The sequence below is a fragment of the Capricornis sumatraensis genome, chromosome 1 (assembly GCF_032405125.1).
Source record: "Capricornis sumatraensis isolate serow.1 chromosome 1, serow.2, whole genome shotgun sequence".
Classification (NCBI taxonomy): Eukaryota; Metazoa; Chordata; class Mammalia; order Artiodactyla; family Bovidae; genus Capricornis; species Capricornis sumatraensis.
Window position 1 is genome coordinate 99,615,188 of NC_091069.1, and position 18,510 is coordinate 99,633,697.

At 48.4% G+C, this 18,510-nt stretch overlaps 1 protein-coding gene across 35 annotated transcripts in view; it reads right to left on the minus strand.

Annotated features, from left to right (window-relative positions):
* MAP4K4 (mitogen-activated protein kinase kinase kinase kinase 4) overlaps positions 1-18,510 on the minus strand; it is a 146,926-nt gene that overhangs the window by 20,263 nt on the left and 108,153 nt on the right. For 3 of the 35 annotated variants that reach the window (XM_068985168.1, XM_068985158.1, XM_068985054.1), the window contains exons 12-20: positions 16,089-16,299; positions 11,962-12,123; positions 9,107-9,193; positions 8,390-8,578; positions 4,745-4,978; positions 3,704-3,810; positions 1,821-1,972; positions 815-912; positions 257-265 (exon numbers count right to left, since the gene is read on the minus strand). In XM_068985168.1, coding sequence (XP_068841269.1) covers positions 257-265; positions 815-912; positions 1,821-1,972; positions 3,704-3,810; positions 4,745-4,978; positions 8,390-8,578; positions 9,107-9,193; positions 11,962-12,123; positions 16,089-16,299 — 1,249 coding nt within the window. Of the gene's footprint in view, positions 1-256; positions 266-814; positions 913-1,820; positions 1,973-3,703; positions 3,811-4,744; positions 4,979-7,405; positions 7,568-8,389; positions 8,579-9,106; positions 9,194-11,961; positions 12,124-16,088; positions 16,300-18,510 lie in introns of all 35 variants that reach the window. The other 32 variants (XM_068985091.1, XM_068985015.1, XM_068985202.1 and 29 more) reach the window with 27 other exon arrangements.

Below are 18,510 nucleotides of genomic sequence, written 5' to 3' on the forward strand. Positions count from 1 at the left end.
CTGGCCTCCTGCTTGCAACTTCATGAGTACAGCTGCGGTTTTTTATTACAGTAAGTTTTTTTTTTTTTAAGCTGTATTTAATAATAAGCACACAAGGCGAATTTGGGGTGCTAAGAAAGATGAAGCAAAAGTGTAGGGCTTTTTAGTTTGAGAAAAGAGCAAGCTGAGGAAGGAAGAGGCACGCAGGTGGAATACAGGCCGAGTTTAACGGCAGTCAGAATGTGCTCGGGTGCGGAGCTGTTTAGACGGGGCTTACCACTTCACCCTGCAGTCGGCGGGGGTCCATCGAGCCAGAGAAGCCATCGGTGAGAGGGAACGCACGGCACAGGGAGCAGAGAGGAGAGAAGGGCGAGGGGGCACAGAAATCAGTGCAAGCCAAAGGCAAAACCCCGGAAGCCTCAGACCCCCGGTGTGCCCAGTGACAGAGCAGCTGCCGCGTTGAGGACGAGAGGGACAGAACAGCCACCCTGCTGTCCCACGGGCCAGAGGCAGGACGTAAACCCCAGGGAGTTTAAGAAGGCAAGGGGAAAAATCTCTTCTTAAACCCAGTGTTTCAGATGCCCACTCACCCAGGACATGTAAAGGCTGATGCCAAGCAAAGAGATAGAAGACTTTTCTTTTGTATCATTTTAAATGACTGGGCGGGCAGTGGGGCGCAGAGCACAAGTGTGTCTGAGGTTTACAGCTTTCCTTATGACCCCTCAAATCTGCAAGGCCCCACAGGGAGGCCTGCAGCCTTCGCAACGACATGGCTTTAAAAGAAAGCTCTCGCTCAAGCTTGAAATGAGTAAAATGGATTTTGTGCAATTCTTACAGCAGGCTTGAGAGGTCTAAACACTTCCTTTTTATCTTCAGGCTTTTTTGCTGCGTTTTCAAGGCGCTGGGATGGCGAGCCTTCAGATTTGGACGATGCTGTGAGGTTCAGAGATGAGAAAGAGAGAGACACGTGAACATCCGAGTGTGGCCCACGAGGGCGCCCAGCCCACCTGGCCATGATCACCTCCTGTTGGTCCTGCCCACTTGTCAGCCACGCTCACGGTAAGGTCTCCCTCCACACACAGGTCTGAACCCCGGGTTTCTGACCCTTCCTGAGAACCCTTGACTGTCATACTGCACTAACACGTGTTCACAACTTGTTACATTACATCAATGACACCGAGGGAATTTCCGCTAACCTATTATTAAGAGTAGGTGAGGATAACCAATATCGATGACAACACTGATGGAATTTACGCTGACAAGAGTGGGTTCAAAGCTCAGTTTGGACGTTTAGCTGAACACCTTGGAGGAGTCAGGGAAACTCACTAATGGACAGTTACTTGAATGTACACAATGGAGACACAACATATATCCATCTCCTGGGGGTTGCTATAAGGATTGAGTGAGAAGATGGTCAACAAGTGTAAACTCTCAAAACTTAACTCTCTACTGTTAAAATTATGATGACTATTTGTGTCACTAGCAAACCTGCACCAAAACATTGTATGGTAATAAGCAGCTGTGAAAAACTCCAGGTCTTTTCCACGACTGAAAAGCATTTCCACAGTCAACTCTTAAACAACATGGGGTGGAATTCTGAAGGTCCACTCGTGCATGGAGTTTTTTCAAGAAGTCAATAATTCAGGACTGCAGGATCCCCAGATGGTTAGATCTGTGGGGTGTAACTATGGATGCAAAGGAACTATGGGGATGGAGGGCTGACTATGGAAGAGGATTTTCAACTGCTGGGTGGGGGTGCGGGGTATCCCTAAACCCTGGGTCTTCAAGGGTCACCCCGTGTGGCGAGCATGGAGAGGGAGAAGAAAGGAAAGGCAGCCTACATCTCACTCTGAAGCGCTCCCCGGAGCCACTCTGAGACCCCGGGTGGGAGCCGGGCTGGGACCCTGAGTTGCTGGACCCCGAGGAGCTGCCACTGCCTGGCCTGGGCGCCAGCTTCTCCACTCTCTCCCAGAGCAGCCTCGGCTCGATGCTACTGTTGGAGAAGAAGACAAGAGAACCACTCAGGCTTTGTCCCAAGACACAGTGTCAGACCGTAAACACGAGCACCGTGTCGTCACTGAGATGCAGCAGGAATGAGAACATCAGCCCACAAACAGACGTAACGTGAGATTCTCCAGGAGCGACAGCAGTGCTATCCACTGGCTTTACCTCAGGTAGCTGAACACACCGAAAATGTGAAAGCCGTTCTACTGTTGTCGTTCAGTTGTTGAGTCATGTCTGACTCTTTTTGTGACCCCCTGGATTGCAGCCTGCCACGCTCCTCTGCCCATGAGATTTCCCAGGCAAAAATACTGGAGTGGGTTGCCATTATCTCCTCCAGGGGATCTCTGCAACCCAGGGATCGAACCCATATCTCCTGCGCTGGCAGGCTGATTCTTCATCACTTAGCCAGCAGGAAAGCCCATCCCACCATCAGTGGACCCCGAATCTTCTCTGGGCGTGAAGAGGAAATGCTACTGTTCCGTCTACAAGTGTCACTATTTTGTCTCAGCTACAAACTCAGTTTCTTATTATGAAAAATTCCACCCATGTGATTACACACAAAATCATACTGTTTCCAGTACCTGCTGCTGTCAAGAACTGACTTTTCCGGTGATCAGGGCTGGAAGCGCGACTGCACATGGGCTGTGGCATACCCCTGCCGTGGACACACCACAGCACCGGCTCTCCAGGTTAGTAATTAACACGTGGACTCAGGCACAGGAGGCCCCTGCAGCCCACCCTGACTGCTGACAGCTGAGAAAGTTCTCCATGAAGCTCCTGGGTTGTTACCCATTCCATTGCCTCGGGTCATCCTGTGACACCAAGTTTGGAGGCTCAGTGATGATCAGGGTACAAAACCCTTCACACGACCTCTTGTGAGTTGCTGAGCTGGAGAACACGGTCGCCACCAGCTATATGAGGTTATGGAGCCCTTCAAATGTGACCAGTGCAGCTCAGGAAATTAAGTTTTAATTGTATGTAATCTTAATAAGCTTCAAATTTAAGCAGCCTCATGTGGCAAAAGCAACCTACTCCAGTATTCTTGCCTAGAAAATCCCACGGACAGAGGAGCCTGGTGGGCTACAGTCCACGGGGTTGCAAAGAGTTGGACAGGACTTAGTGACTAAACTACTAGCAACACCCATGTGGCTAAAAGCTACTCTACAGAACAGCTCTAGAACCTGAAAACATTTTCTGGTTAATCCACAAGCTTACCACCAACTTGAAGTCGACCACTGTCTCTCATGGCCTGTGTGTAATTTATATGCCACTCCCAGGGGCCCCCAACATCCTTTGGATTACAAACCCTCTCGGGTCACAGTGCCCTTAGAAACCTACCCTTCCCTGCTGGTCTTCCCACTTAAAACTCCCAGAGGCAGGGATTTTTCATCTTAAAACTGCCACAATATATGGTCAGATTTCATCTCTTTCCCTCACAGATCAATTTGACATTACTCAGGTGAATGGATTTTATGGCATTTTCTTTATAAAAGGATCACCTCTTTGCCCCAGAACTTCCGTGTTTAAGAGCACAAAAAAACCGTTATGCAAGGCTCAAGAGAGAGGGGATATCTGTATACTTAAAGCTGATTCACATTTTTGTACGGCAGAAATCAACACAACATTGTAAAGCAATAATCCTCCAATTAAAAAAAAAAAAAAAAAAAGGATGGCAGGACGCGGTGCGGCAGACCTGCCCTGAGCCTGGCTCGTCACTCACCTGGTGGAGTTTCTCTGACCAGCTTGGCTATTCTGCTGCCCACTGCCTTGCAGTGGGGAATCCCGGCGGGACAGGACGGGGGACCGCGACGTTGTTCTCACAGGGACCTTTGGGTACCAAATACAGCGATTAAACTACTGGAAACGTGAGAAAACAAAGACTTTCCTACCGCCCCCTCTAAGGTCGTCCTAGCTCACCACTCTTCTATCACACTCCTACCCCCGCCCGCCAAGCCTCTCTGCCCTCCAGTGACGTGGCAGAAAGAGGAAACGTCGGCAGAGGCACCAGGCCCGCCTTTCTAAGCCCCCGTCACGTCTGAATGGTGCTGGCATGAAGCGTGGTGGCAGGGGACGTACAAAAGCATTTTGCTGAGATAATGTGAGAATCAGGGAAATAAGCTCAAAGAAACCAAACAATGGCTTACAAATGGATGGGCAAGAAACAAAGGATGTTGGAAGCAAGAAAATATTCAGAGGAAGCAAGTTCCAAGTGGAGGGGAAAAAAAAATTAAGATGTGACTTTTTGTTGAATTTCAACATTAATGACCAAACCCCAAATTTCAGAAACGTGAAAACTGAAAGAAAGAAAAAAACAACCCCAAATCCCTCAATTAAAAAAAAAAAAGTCTGCTTTGGGAAACATGTTTGTTTTTTCCCTTGTGAGATCTTCTCTGAAATTTTTGATATTACTGAGCAGTGCAGAGTCATTTATAGCTTCTGGATAAACTTGACAAGACAGCTGGTAAAATATATTTTGATCCTGTCTGTTCTAGATGCATACTCTTTGTAGATGTACTCTTATTAAATTATTTTGGAAACGTACAGAGTTAAGAGACACCAGCGAAGAGCTAACTGGCTGGGGGCTGAATGTGACTGCCTCACTACGGAATTCTCCCCCCACTGCGGGAAGTTCCTCTGCCATCGCATCACCCGTTAATTCTGGTGACATCACCGCACCCTTCACTGAAATCAGTAATTAAACAATAAGTAAGGCAATAAGGAAAAGGAAAAAGCAGCACACGTCTGTCTTTCTGCTCCTTACCCTTGGAGGCACCTCGTCACTGTCTGATCTAGACCAAGCCTTCTGGGCTGGGTCGGGCACCTCCGCCTTAGAGTCAGAACTCTGACTGAGCACCTCACTGCGGGAAGGTGGGCAGGGGTCCTGAGAGCGAAGATGGTGGTGTGCAAATTTGGGAGGAGAAGGGTCACTGAAGGAATGGGATCTCGAGACAGGGGAAACATTGTTCTTGAGAGATGCCAGGTGGGACCACTGTACCTTCCGAGAAAACAAAACACAACACATTCAATGCGTTCTGCAGAAAACGCTTTTCTGGTAAATATCAAATCCAGAGAGAGCGCCGGGGCGGTGGGGGACCCACACAGGGCAGCTTGGGACTAGGTCAGCCAAGCAGACAACAGCTATGCTTTGGCGGGGGCGAGGAGGGTGGGGGGCGGCAGGCGTCGCGCGCAAGGTGGTCTGGGCAACATTATATGCAGAAAAGAACAAATGTACATTTATAAGGAAAACTCTTAGTACCCAGACAAACATTACAGAGAGTGGTAAATGTGAAGATAAAAAAAAAACACACACAAAAAAACAGCGTTCTTGTCTGATGGACAACGTGAGGCATGCGTTTCTGCGTCAAAGCATCTGGACAGGCAGAGAGTGGGGGGACCACAGGAGGGACATTACCACATGTGCACCCCGTCTGCCCACCCTCCCATGACCTGGCAGGGCAAGTAACCACAGAGTCACACGTTCACTGTGCAAAGACCAACCCCGCGTGTTTTGATAGACTACGAGCTTAACTTAACATCAGCCAGACTGTCAAATACACCAACCATTTTCCTTCTTTTTTTCTCCCACAACTTAAAACACTCCAATCCCCTGAGAACTTTACATGTCTTTCTACTAGTCAGGAAAAAAAAAAAAGGACTTCAATTTCTTTAGAAATAGTCAGCAGTGGAGTTCCCTAAATGGACTGCTGAAGGGGTATTCCATCTACTTGACACCGGAAGAAATAAGACAGTGCCTTGGCAACTGAAACCATCTAGTCACTTTTAAACTGGAGAAGCCATCTCTGAAACAATCTGTATTTTCGTAAGACTACACTTTTTGTGTTAAAATAATGGTCCAGTATTAAAATTTGCATAATTTTAGCGATTACATCATATTTGATGAAAACTGGAAATATTCCATCAGGATTGATTCAACGTTGCCAGGTGTAAGATCCAGAAATAGTTCCAAGTTTGTGATTTCTGGGTGAGAGTCGTGCAAGTTCCGTTATTAGTATAATCCCAGACTTCAAAATATTTTAAGATTTTCAGGGGGAAAGCATGTAACTAAAAGCATCATCTGTAAGTGTAATAAAAAATACGTTTTAAAATGAAGTCCTACTTGAAAAAAGGTTTTCCCTAAATCATGTTTTCGTAAGTGCAGGTTTTGGCTAAAAGCCACTTTAGACAGAAAAGGGAAAACAGAGCCTATTTCCAGGCACTATGTTAATTAGTCATCAGTATAAAAAGTAGTCTGCACAATGCAGGAGCTCCTTTTCTCTACACTGGGAGTGGCCACATAAAGAGTCTGCATTTGGGGGATGTTTAACCTTCAGCAAACCTGTTCTCCCCATCCTCCTTCCCCCGTCATCCGTCCTGCTTTCCTCTAACACCCTCTCTGTTTCCACTGCTCACTTTCTGGAGCTGCCCGCTGGCTTCTGGGTCAGTTTTTCTGTGAATCAGGACACAGCTCATCTCATAAACACCAGCCTCCCAACACTGACCCCACTGAGCTTCACCCCAGGTCTTCTTTTCCCTGTAAAACTGCTCCAAATCAAGGGTATTTACTGTAAAGTGCGCTCCAGTCCTCATCTGGGTTTGTCCGAACACCACTGCTACCTCCACTGTCCCCCAACCCAGGCCAACAGCAGCTGACAGGTAAACGCAGCCTCAAGGACTCAGTGTTCAGTACCCTGGACTGCACGGCTGCAGGGAACGAAATGCCTGAAGGCCAGCTATGTTCAGCGAGAGTGGGGACCAGCGTCTTAAGGATCTCTGAGATCTCCAACTCAGGTCGTCTCTGCTGTCTGCTTTATCCTCCAGATAGCGCGGAGGTCCCCTCCACCCAAAGCTGGGCAGGGCCGAATGCTAGGGCCGATCCAGTGACCTCTACCCTGACCTACGTCAGGGAAACCCACACCCAACCCACTTGGGTTGTAAACTTTTTTGGATGTTGAAGCTTTTGAGACTCTGATAAAAGTCTCCTTTCCCTTTCCCGCTCCAAAAATACGTATGTTTATATAAAAATTAAAAAAAAATTCAGGGCCTCCCACTCACGGAACTCCCCAGGTTGAAACAAGGTCTCCCTTCGCATACTTACAACATAACTTTCTATAACCTAAACAGAAAAGTCTTTGCATTCAGCAAGGAGGCACTGCTTTATGAACATCTGAGTCAGTGAAGATGAAAAGTTAGGCAGAAAGAAGAAATCACCGAATCTAGATGTTCTTAGTAAGAACAATCACCACCGTGTGAAAGAGAACCGTGGCCTTCCCTACCCGTGAGGCCAGGTTCTCTTTAGTCTTAACTCACTCTGCTAAAGTCTTCTCTTTCTAAACAAACCAAACTGAGCCGTCCGAGCAGGCTGGTGGCTCGCCGAGCCTCTGTGAGCATCTCCTTGACCCACACAGCCCACGGGCCACTCTACCTGTGGCTCGGCGGGTCTCTGCAGGGCAGGGTGCACAGACTCGGAGTTGCCACTGGAAAAAGACTCTGATCTGGAAGGCACTGGAGGTTCCAATACTCGGCCCGTCTGCTTAGACTGGGCTTCAGGGGAGCTGTGGTTAGTTTTCCTAAATCTATCTTCCACCTGCGTCAGAGAATCAGGAGACAGAACTCAGGGTTAGTAGGAGAAAAAAAAAAAAGTAGAGACACTGGAGACAGCCTGAAAGTGGAAGGAACCTAAGGAGAAGCCTTCTGTTTTCTTCAACCACAAGAAAAGAGACGGAGGCAGATAGCACAGGACAGCGATCTGAGGCAGACTCAAGAAATCTTCACGAAGATCAAAATTGAGAGAAGTAGCCTTTAAGACCTCCCTCCACCAGCCGGATGCTAGGAGTGCGTGTGAAGATAAGTCAAGAAAGGAAATTAATCTCTTGCGACCAACTAAAATATCACCAGGAATCTAGCATGTTTCATTCCACCAAAAATCAAGGCATTGCCAAACAAGCAGGACATGTGCTTCCAGAAGGTTCCACATGAGGGCCTGGTTGGAGGATGCCCCCCACAGGCCAGCATCCATACCCTACGGCCGCCCAGTCCATCCTGCTCATATCCTAGCAACCGTCTTGCTCTGCCACATCCCTGCCAGAGGCCCTGGGAGCCCACATGCCCCAATTCAGAAAATAAACCCTTATCACCGAAAATCCGGTGAGTCGGGCCCAGGGACACTTCATCCACTTGGCAGCTCTGGGAAAACAGCTGAGCAGGCCACCCTCCCCCCGTGTACAGGGACAGAAGGATGCTGCCACACGACCTCCTGTCTCCCGTCAAGGTCAGTGTTCAGGTGGCTGGGAACCGGCAAAGAGGCGCTTGGGTCCTCTCGAGATAACACCAAGCAGAGAAGGGGCCCCTCCCGGCCCCTGACCGCCCACCACTGCCTGGGGAGGGCACAGGACGAGGGGCGCCGTACCTCTCGGGCCCGGTCAGCGGGCTCATGCTGGGCCTTGGGCTCGTGCAGGCCGGCCTTGCTCCTGTCTGGCGGCGGGGGCGGCCTCCGGGGGTCGTGCTGTAGAGACAGGAGATAGGCTTGTTCTTGCTGCAGCTGCCTCTGGAGCCGCTCTGCCTGCCGGTGCTCCTCCAGCTCCCGCCAGCGGCACTCCTTGGGGGGAGAGGGGACACTCAGTCCAGGGCCCTGGGGCGGCCGCCTCGCCCCGGCTCCACTTCTCCCCAGGACAGCGTGCGCTGACGCTGGCTTCGTGACAAAGCAAAACAGCCAGGATGCAGAATGGCGGATTACCTGCGGGAAAATCTGGCCGCGTGCCACTAAGCATAAGGTCACTGGACAGGTAGAGAGAAACCCCTCCCCCGGAGATGCTGGTTTCGGTGGCTTCAAAAGACACTTGCAAGAGTCTAGGTAAAAGTCCGTAAGGCATGAGCCTTGACCCTTCCACTCTCAGCATCCTAGCTCGTTCATCAAATGCCAGGTGTGCTATGCAAAACCTTGTCTATCTACTGAATGAGAACAGGGAACTCAGCCACAGGGAAAGAGGGGACGAAAGGCCGCCCCAGAAGCCGTGCCAGTGAGCTGGCCAGCCCTGCGGCACTGGCCACAGGGAACCGGGGGTCGGCAGGGCCCTGCCCAGCTCGGGGTGCCTTAGCCACGGGGCGGGGCCGTGCGGGGCGTTACCAGTAGCATGGCCTGCTCCTGGAGCAGCTGCTGCTGAAGCAGTTCCAGGTGACGCTGCTCCTCTTCCAGCTGCCGTCGGATGTATTCCTGCCGCACAGAAAGCACCCGCAATCAGCAGATTCCCGAGGCAAGTGTCAAGACTCCCTGCATGCGGGGCCCACAGCCGTCCGCCCCCATCATCTGGGGCTGACTCATTTAGGCACAAATAGCTGAAAAAGCCCACTGCCAAGGCTACTCCCCACCCCGGAACTTCGAATTGGCCTCTGAGACCTAGAGAGTCTCATAAATAATGACATGCACACCAATGACAACCACAAAGGCATGGCTGAGTTTTTCTGTTTGCACACGGCTGCTGTACACAAACGGAAGCTCTGAAAGGACCAGACTGTTCCTCTTCAGAAGGTAAGCCCTGAGCAACCGAGAGTCTAATGAGGAGACCAGAGTGTTCACGTTAATATATGTCTGGTAATTAATTATTAATTATAACAAGCATGAATTGCTAATTTTAAAAGCCCCAAACCAAGAACTGTTTAATACTAAACAACCATGCTTTGTTTTTTCCTCTAACACACAAAGACAACGAGTACATTCTGAAAGTCCTGGCATGGGAGCACCAGACACTGGAGGCTTCTCCCAGATGAACAGTGATGGGTGTGTGTGTCTATGGGGTAAGCTGACTTGTGTGTGTGTATGTGTGTCTATGGGGTAAGCTGACGTGTGTGTGTGTCTATGGGGTAAGCTGATATGTGTATGAGGTAAGCTGATGTGTGTGTGTGTGTGTGTGTGTGTGTGTGTGTGTGTGTGACTTCTTTTAAATGAGAAGAGAATGATAAACCTCTGTAACAACACAAACAAAAATAACCAGGTAAACACATCCAAAACATATGATGTAAACAGGAAAACCCCAACTGTGTAGCTGGCTGCGTACTTGATGGGATGGGAAATCAGGAGACCTTGACCTATCAACAATCAGATGAGTTTCCAACAAGGCCTCAGCCACCCACTTTCTCAGTCTTCTCTTTGGGGAAATGAGCACCAAGAATATTCTCTCCCAACTCTTAGGACTTTTTCTGATGCTCATATATGAAATAGACATGAAATTACCTTGAAAAGCACTAAGATTTTACAAATAAAATGCTCCCTTTCAACAGGGGAAAAGCTCACTACTCTAATAAAGGAGTAGACTGAGGGGTCTGGGAGGAGAGATTTTATTTTGAAATTCAGATTAGTCAGATTATTTCTTTACAGTGTCTACCGCTGACTATACACCTTAAAAGCAACCATAGAGCTGGGCTGACCAGGTGGAAAGAACACTAGAGAGCAGAAATCATGGCATAAATTTCCTCAGAAAGTTTTTCTTTACAAAGCAAATTTAGTCCCCCAAAACTCAATCTGGGTAAAGTGTATCCACAGGCCACTGGGCAAAGGCCCCTGGATTCTAATCCAGGCTCCAGTCCTGGACACGGAAGCCCAGGATGGCCAAGACCTGTCTTGGGGCGTGTGCCCACCACCGCACCCCCTGCCCCCTAACGACTGAGAGGACCCTGACTGCCGGCTCCCCACTTCTCCAGACCAAACAGAACTGAATCACAGCTGCAAGCTCCAGTCAGGACGTCGCTGGCTTTTTGCCTTCACATCACAGGGACAACTGGACAAGGACACATGTGTCCAAACACCAACGTTCACACAGAAATGACACGTTTCCACAGCACAGCTGACACAGGGAATACTGTGGAAGAAAACTGACCTTTCATGCTGTTTTTATAAAAGAGGAGGTGATGAATACGTGCTAGACATGAAAGTCAATGACTCTATTAGAACACTGAAGGTTAGTATTGGAGTCACACCTTCTTCTCCCAATCAAGTTTCAACAATTATCCCTTGGTGACTTAATTTTTCCAAGCGTCTATTTTCTCCTCTTTGTAGTCCCCAAGAAGAAATCAGAATAGGAAACCTAAACACACCACAGTCAACTGGCCAACAAAGTCAGTAAAGAAAGAGATAGAATAACCTGAATTCCAACAACAACAACAAAATGTTACGCAGATCCAACACTAGGAAAACCCAAGACGAGAGAGTCTCAAGGATAGCGGCTGAATAATCAAATTTGGATGCTAATACCATTGTTTATATGCATTTTAAGCATGAATTTCAGGTATCATTTAAATTGGTCCCCATTCATATCCTTCTTCCTTTATTCAAAGCTCATAACAAAGACTGATGGACTCAACGGCACGCAAGCCAGGGAGGCAATGACGGGATTCACCCAGACAACACAGACAACAGAACACAGAGTTTCTGTTTGCAGAGGTGGTTCAGGAATCAGATTCCCGAAGACAACTGAATCTGACGTTAACATGCTATAAATACCACTAAAACATGATGGCATTTGTTTGGTTAATGTCCTGAAGTTACGTATGTACACAATGAATTATTAATATGTGCAAATATATCTTAAAATAATCAGTTAGTCATTGGATCCTTCAAACATTTCTCATAGGAAATGTCTCATGGTTGGTTTTAAATTTCACTTTTTATTATCCAGATATTTGAGGTTCAAAGCGTTTAAGCCAAACCTGAGAGGACACATTTAGAAATCTTTCAGGCATCATACTAGTGGAGACCACCCTCAGGTTTTGAGAGATGTGTCCAAAGTGTAATGATTTATGTATCTGTTGGTAAAGACAAGAGATTCAATTTACTAACGTGAATGGTTCCAACTGTTTCTGCATTCTCGAACCTCTAAAGTCCTAAACTTCTGCGTGCGCATTAGGCATGCTTTCTGCCCCCAAGCCCCCAACTCTGCCAAGTGACAAAGTCCCAAAGTCCTGGCCAGAACACGCCCGAGGACTGACCTGCTCCCTCTCCACTCTCCTCTTCTCCTCCTCCGCCCGCCTCCGCTCCTCTTCTTCCTTCCGTCGTCTCTCCAGCTCCTCCAGCCGCCTCTTCTCCTCCTGTTCCCGCCTCCGCTGCTCACGTTCCTGCTGCCTTCTGGCTTCCCGCTCTCTCCTCTGTTGCTGCAAAAGTCAAGATGGCGCACCGTCAGCAGACTGCCTGGCCACGGTGCCCAGGACGGCGTGCTGTCCGCTTACAGGGAGATGCGAGAGCAGGAGCTGGGGGACCCTGCCTACTATTTCCACGGCGTCCCTTGCCCACACACACCAGCATCCTCATAAGTACAGGTCAGGGCGGGGTTTCATTTTGATATCAGTTATTCGCTTGTTCTTCACTGAACCATAGCAACGCGGGAATGATGAATTCTGTACCCCTGAGTATCACTGACAGGGTTACCCAAGGCTCTTAGGTCAGAAGGAAAAGTAGAGAAATGAATACAGCAGAACAAAAATAGGGCCCCCCCCAAAAAAAAAACAGAGAGAAATACTTGAAAGAGGGAAAAAAGCAGCATACATCGGGGAAAGAGAAAGTAGTATCAACAAAATTAAGAGATGTCATGATGGTCATCGTGAATATAAAAGCCACCGTAGCTCAAGCTCACTCTGTGCTCTGCACAGCGCTGAGTATCTGACAATCTTCCTTCCATGGCCCCTTACCTACTACAATTCTCAGGACAAACCTAGGAAGCCCGTCACTCCTACTCCATAGAGGAAACGGGTTCAGAAAACGTAAGTCACATGTCCAGTGCTGACAGGGTGGTAGGCTCCAGGTCGAGGACCACTCTTGACTCCCACCGTTAACCAGACACATCCTGCCTCTATTACAGGTGCTACTGAGGCAGCAGACTTGCTCTCACAGCCTCTCCTAACAGCCCATTCTGCGCTAACCTCTGAGTACCAGTGTGACCTGGGCGCACATCTGGCCACTTCTCTGCCGGCCCCAGATGCGCCCCTGCCAGTAAAGCAGGGCCACCGTGCGGAGTACAAATCTACTCCTCCAACAAATGTGCAGAGCGCCCCTGGGATGGGGAGGCGCCCCGTCTCAGCACAGCGGCCACTGGCCCCGCGCTGCTACCCAGCACCTAAACTGGGAGGAGCTAGGCTTTCCATTTCATTTCACGAAAGTTAGTTCACATGTCAGCAGTCTCCAGCACTGGCAGTGCCGCAGTCTATGGGGTCCCCAGGAGTCAGATACAAGGTAGTGACTGGACAGCAACAAAGTGTCTAGCGCAGCTCAAGAACCACATCAGAGGAAGGCTCGTGGATATGTAACAATCCCCCTCCCAGTCAGTCAGACAGGCTGCAGCAGCAGCAGGGCTGGGCGCCTGCACACCCTGCCCACTGCACAGCCGCTGAGTCCAGACAAGGTCAAGGTCACCTCACACCAGCCTCAGGGTTCAGATTTCTGTCTCCAGAGAAGACAAGGAAAGCTTCAGAGAAAAAGTAACACATCCTTTGTAGCTAACGATGTTCTGCCAGGTCCTTTAAGGTGGCTAGAGGGCTTCCCTGGTGGCTCAACAATAAAGAACCTGCCTGCCAATGCAGGAAATGCAGGCTGGATCCCTGGGTTGGAAGATCCCCTGCAGAAGGCAATGGCAACCCGCTCTAGTCTTCTTGCCTGGAGAATTCTACGGACAGAGGAGCCTGGTGGGCTACAGTCCATGGGGCCGCAGAGGTGGTCACAACGGACCGTCTAAACAATGCAGGTGGCTCTGGAGCTCAGCTCAAGAGACCTCAAGCCCAGAAGTTCACTGAAGAACGGGTGCGAGCTTCCAGAACACTTACACCCGAACTACAAACACCGATTCCTCCATCTGAGAAAGCCTCATGAAGCTTCATGGGAACACAAAATGAATCAGACATAGCCCCTCTCATCCAAGTCTTATAGGTAAGATAAGCCACACACTTCTTAAAATCCAGAGGATAATGTGGCACGTGGTGCCTTTCCCTGACTGACTCACTAAACGAGTCCTGGCTGGGAGGCTGATGGCCGAGGCAAAGAACAATGCAATTACCAATTCCTCTTCCACGTTGTGCTAGTACCTGAAGCTGTAAACTGGATCAACAGCCAAAATTTAAACTCCAACCGTACAAACCACTACAGTCAGAACAGGCCCTTAATTGGGGTGTGTGTGTGCTGGGGGGTAATCAAAGGTTTAAAAAGGCCCTTAGTAAATAAACAGCTTAAGAGATCACTAAGGTGAAAAGCTGGCCTTTAACAATAGAACTTTAAAAGAAAATGGCCAAAATTAAACATACACACCATCAGCCACCCACTTAGCAACATCAATCCACACTGGATTAACCTTATGCCTATGATTTCAAAACCCAAGAGAGTCTAAGAAAAATGCCTGCTCAGGTTACTCCATTAAGAATGATAAACATAATAAAAATCCTTTGAAGTATTTACAAACTGATGTCATTCTTATTTTCTTAAATCAATCTTTCTTTAAAAACAAAATCTAACAAATTGAAAACCTGCATGGTGCTGTAAAGTGATTTCCAAAGCTCTCAAATTATAGAGATTTCCTTCTTAAATTTTTCCAAGCATGTCTGAGTAAATATGTACTTTTCCAACTATGCTTTAATTACCTTGAAGTTCTCTTTCCAGATCGACATTTAAAAGCAGTGCTTTCATCTCAGAAGTCTAACTTTTCTAACTAGGTCAGTGCTGATAATAGTGGGGTCCATTCACAGATACCCCACTGGCTTACTGACTCTGACAGAAGCCGTGTGCATGCAGGCTCAGTCACTGAGTCACGTCCAGCTTGTTTGTGACCCCGTGGACTGTAGCCCGCCAGGCTCCTCTCTGTCCATGGGATTTCCCAGGCAAGAATACTGGAATGGATTGCCATTTCCTCCTCCAGGGGCTCTTCCCAACCCAAGGGACCAAACCCACAGCTCTTACGTCTCCTGCACTGGCAGGTGGATTCTTCATCACTGAGCTACCGCATAACACACAGTACAAAGGAGAAATTTTCTCCATAAAATGTACCCTCAAGTAACCTGGGAAAAAGCATGTATGGTGGGGCTTCCCTGGCAATCCAGTGGTTAAGACTTCGCCTTCCAATGCAGGGGTTTAAGTTCGATCTTTGGTCAGGGTACAAAGATCCCACCTGCTTCTTGGCCAAAAAAAAAAAAAAAAGTAACAGAAGCAATACCATAACAAATTCAATAAACCATTTTTAAAAAAAGATCCACACCAAAAAAAAAAAAAATAATAACCTTGGGGGGAAAAAAAAAACCCACCATGTGCTGTTATTTAAGTTAAACTCCACTGTACAATATCAACAGGTTGACTGTTGTTTGGGGTATTTTTCTGGCATCAAGGATAAAAGTGAAAAAATAAGATGAAGCAAATGGAAATAAACGACTATAAGTGAGAAATCTGAAGCTGTGACGTATACAGTAAATGGCAGTCAGGGAAAGAAAATAAAAAATTAAAACAAATTAAAATTAGATTAAAAAAGAAAAAGGGTCTTTTGAGCCTCAAGTGAAATATAGGGAACAGTGTCTCTGAGAATTAAAAAGGAAGAAGCCCTAGGAATCACATTACCAGTGTTGACAGTCTCAGTGAGTTAAAGGAACCGGTGGTACAAAAAGTGTCCCCCACAAAGAACTAACTCCACACAACCACCAGATTACAAAACAGCATTTGTGTTATGCCCAATGTAATTCTTTTCTTTATCCTTCCCTTTTAAATATACGTCAAGTGAAGGCATTTGTAGAAAACAAATATTTTTCCTGTGGAAAGGTCTAAAAGTTCTAGGAAAATATTTATGACACACCAACTTGGACCCCGGGGCCAAGAGTGAAAGCGAAACGAGGTCAAGGCTGAGCCGGCAGACTCAGACCGCAGTGGACGTGGCCTCCGCTGACCCAGGGTGATGCCACCCACGACCTGCACAGAGAGGATGAGTAACGGGGCGGGGCAGGTCCCTAAAGATCATACAATGGAGAAAAACATTCCCGGGGCCTCTGGGCGTGTGCGGTCCTGCTGGAGGGAACCGGCGCGCCTGGAGCGGCCAAGCCAGGGACGCCCCTGTGACTAGACAGCAGGACCCGACTCGAACGCTGTCCTCTGCTACCTCTTCCAGCCGCCGCCGCTGCTCCTTCTGCTGCTCGATCCGCTTCTGCCTCTCCGCCAGCAGCTGCCGCTTATACTCCTCCTGCTCCCGGAGCTGCTGCTCCTGCAGGAGCTGCTGCCTCCTCAGGGCCTCGGAGCGCTCCTTGTTCTCCTGCTGCAGCCGCAGGAAGTCCCGGCGCAGCGTCGACTCCCCCGGCACGTTGACGATCGAGCTGCAGGAGGAAGTAGGTGAGGGGCTTTCAGGGGCGCGAGCCAGTCCACGTCCACGTCCACGTCTCCCTCTGCTGGGCTCCTCCCGCCCCAAGGCCCGGCAGACAAACCCACGGGGATAACTAAAGCCTGCAGTTAAACAGCATCACCTCTTCTTTCAGCTGCATCATGAACACCTTAAAACCCAGTCCTGAGTTTTAAGAGAGATAGGACATCTCTAGATAGGCTCTGGAGAAGGGAATGGCTACCCACTCCAGCATCCTTGCCTGGAAAATCTCACGGACAGAGGAGGCTGGTGGGCAACAGTCCATGATGTCATAAAGAGTCAGACACGACTACAGCGACTTAGCACGCACAGTTCAATAGCATCACCTTTCATCTCTCTTTCATATGCTCATAAATACCATAAAACTCTGCCCTGGGTGTCTGATTTGACAGGAGGTATTTAGGTAAGATTCTCACGTCCACTCAAACTGTGCAGTGGAAAGCTGAAGCCACCATCTTCCACCCGTTGTTAGACTCTCTGTGACCGCCTGACTTCCCACCAGGAACAGCATCATCACACTTCGGGCCAGACAGGTAGTCACAACAGAGTTACCATCAGCATGTACCGATCCTTGCCTTCTCATCTGGTCCCCTGTTCCCTGCCATGTAACCCTCTCTCTCTCTCTACTCCCCAGGCCAAGGGGTCCCAAGGATGCACCTCTGCACAGGTAACTTGAACCACATCCCTCCCAGCTGGTCTCCCGGGGGAGAGTCACTTCTCCACTCTCAAACCCCCAGAATCACACAGCAAAGAAATCTTCCTCAATTGCCTCTTCCATTACATCATATCCCCAACTCCAGACAATTACACTGCTCGTGCAATCAGTTCACACTGCTCTAAAACTTGGCCTCATATGGATTAAAATCCTTCATGTAATTACAAAAAGATACGATGGAGTTTTTTCCCAATAAATTCTCTTCTGTCTTGATATGCTCTCTTCAAACGTCCATTCTCTGAACATGGGGTCTCTCAACCACACTCCCAGCCCTCCTTGTGTCCAGCTAGTCGGCTACATTAGACATCAGGCAGACAAGACCATTATTAAAGCTTTTAAATCCTCTCTTCCTTGATTAACAAGTCACTAAGGAGTATGTTAAGGCTGTATATTGTCAATCTGCTTATTTAACTTATACGCAGAGTACATCATGAGAAACGCTGGGTTGGAAAAAGCACAAACTGGAATCAAGATTGCTGGGAGAAATATCAATAACCTCAGATATGCAGATGACACCACCCTTATGGCAGAAAGTGAAGAGGAACTAAAAAGCCTCTTGATGAAAGTGAAAGAGGAGAGTGAAAAAGTTGGCTTAAAGCTCAACATTCAGAAAACGAAGATCATGGCATCTGGTCCCATCACTTCATGGGAAATGGATGGGGAAACAGTGTCAGACTTTATTTTTTGGGGCTCCAAAAATCACTCCAGATGGTGATTGCAGCCATGAAATTAAAAGACGCTTACTCCTTGGAAGAAAACTTATGCTATCTAGTTACCAACCTAGATAGCTAGGTTATCTAGTTACATTACTTTGCCAACAAAGGTCCGTCTAGTCAAGGCTATGGTTTTTCCAGTGGTCATGTGTGGATGTGAAAGTTGGACTGTGAAGAACGCTGAGTGCCGAAGAATTGATGCTTCTGAACTGTGGTGTTGGAGAAGACTCTTGAGAGTCCCTTGGTCTGCAAGGAGATCCAACCAGTCCATCCTAAAGGAGATCAGTCCTGGGTGTTCATTGGAAGGACTGATGTTAAAGCTGAAACTCCAATACTTTGGCCACCTCGTGCAAAGAACTGACTCATTGGAAAAGACTCTGATGCTGGGAGGGATTGGGGACAGGAGGAGAAGGGGATGACAGAGGATGAGATGGCTGGATGCCATCACCAACTTGATGGACATGAGTTTGAGTGAACTCTGGGAGTTGGTGATGGACAGGGAGGCCTGGCGTGCTGCAATTCATGGGGTCGCAAAGAGTCAGACACGACTGAGCGACTGAACTGAACTGAACTGATGAGGTTCCTGCTACCAAATCTTCAACCTTCTGCTTCACTGTGTCTTGGGGAGCCAGAGAAGGCCAAAATAGACTACAGAATGGATCAGGCCAGAACGCATCGTCATAAAGGCAGTGAATGCTGGTGACCACACGGGTGGGAAGAGGAAAACCAACCAACCAAC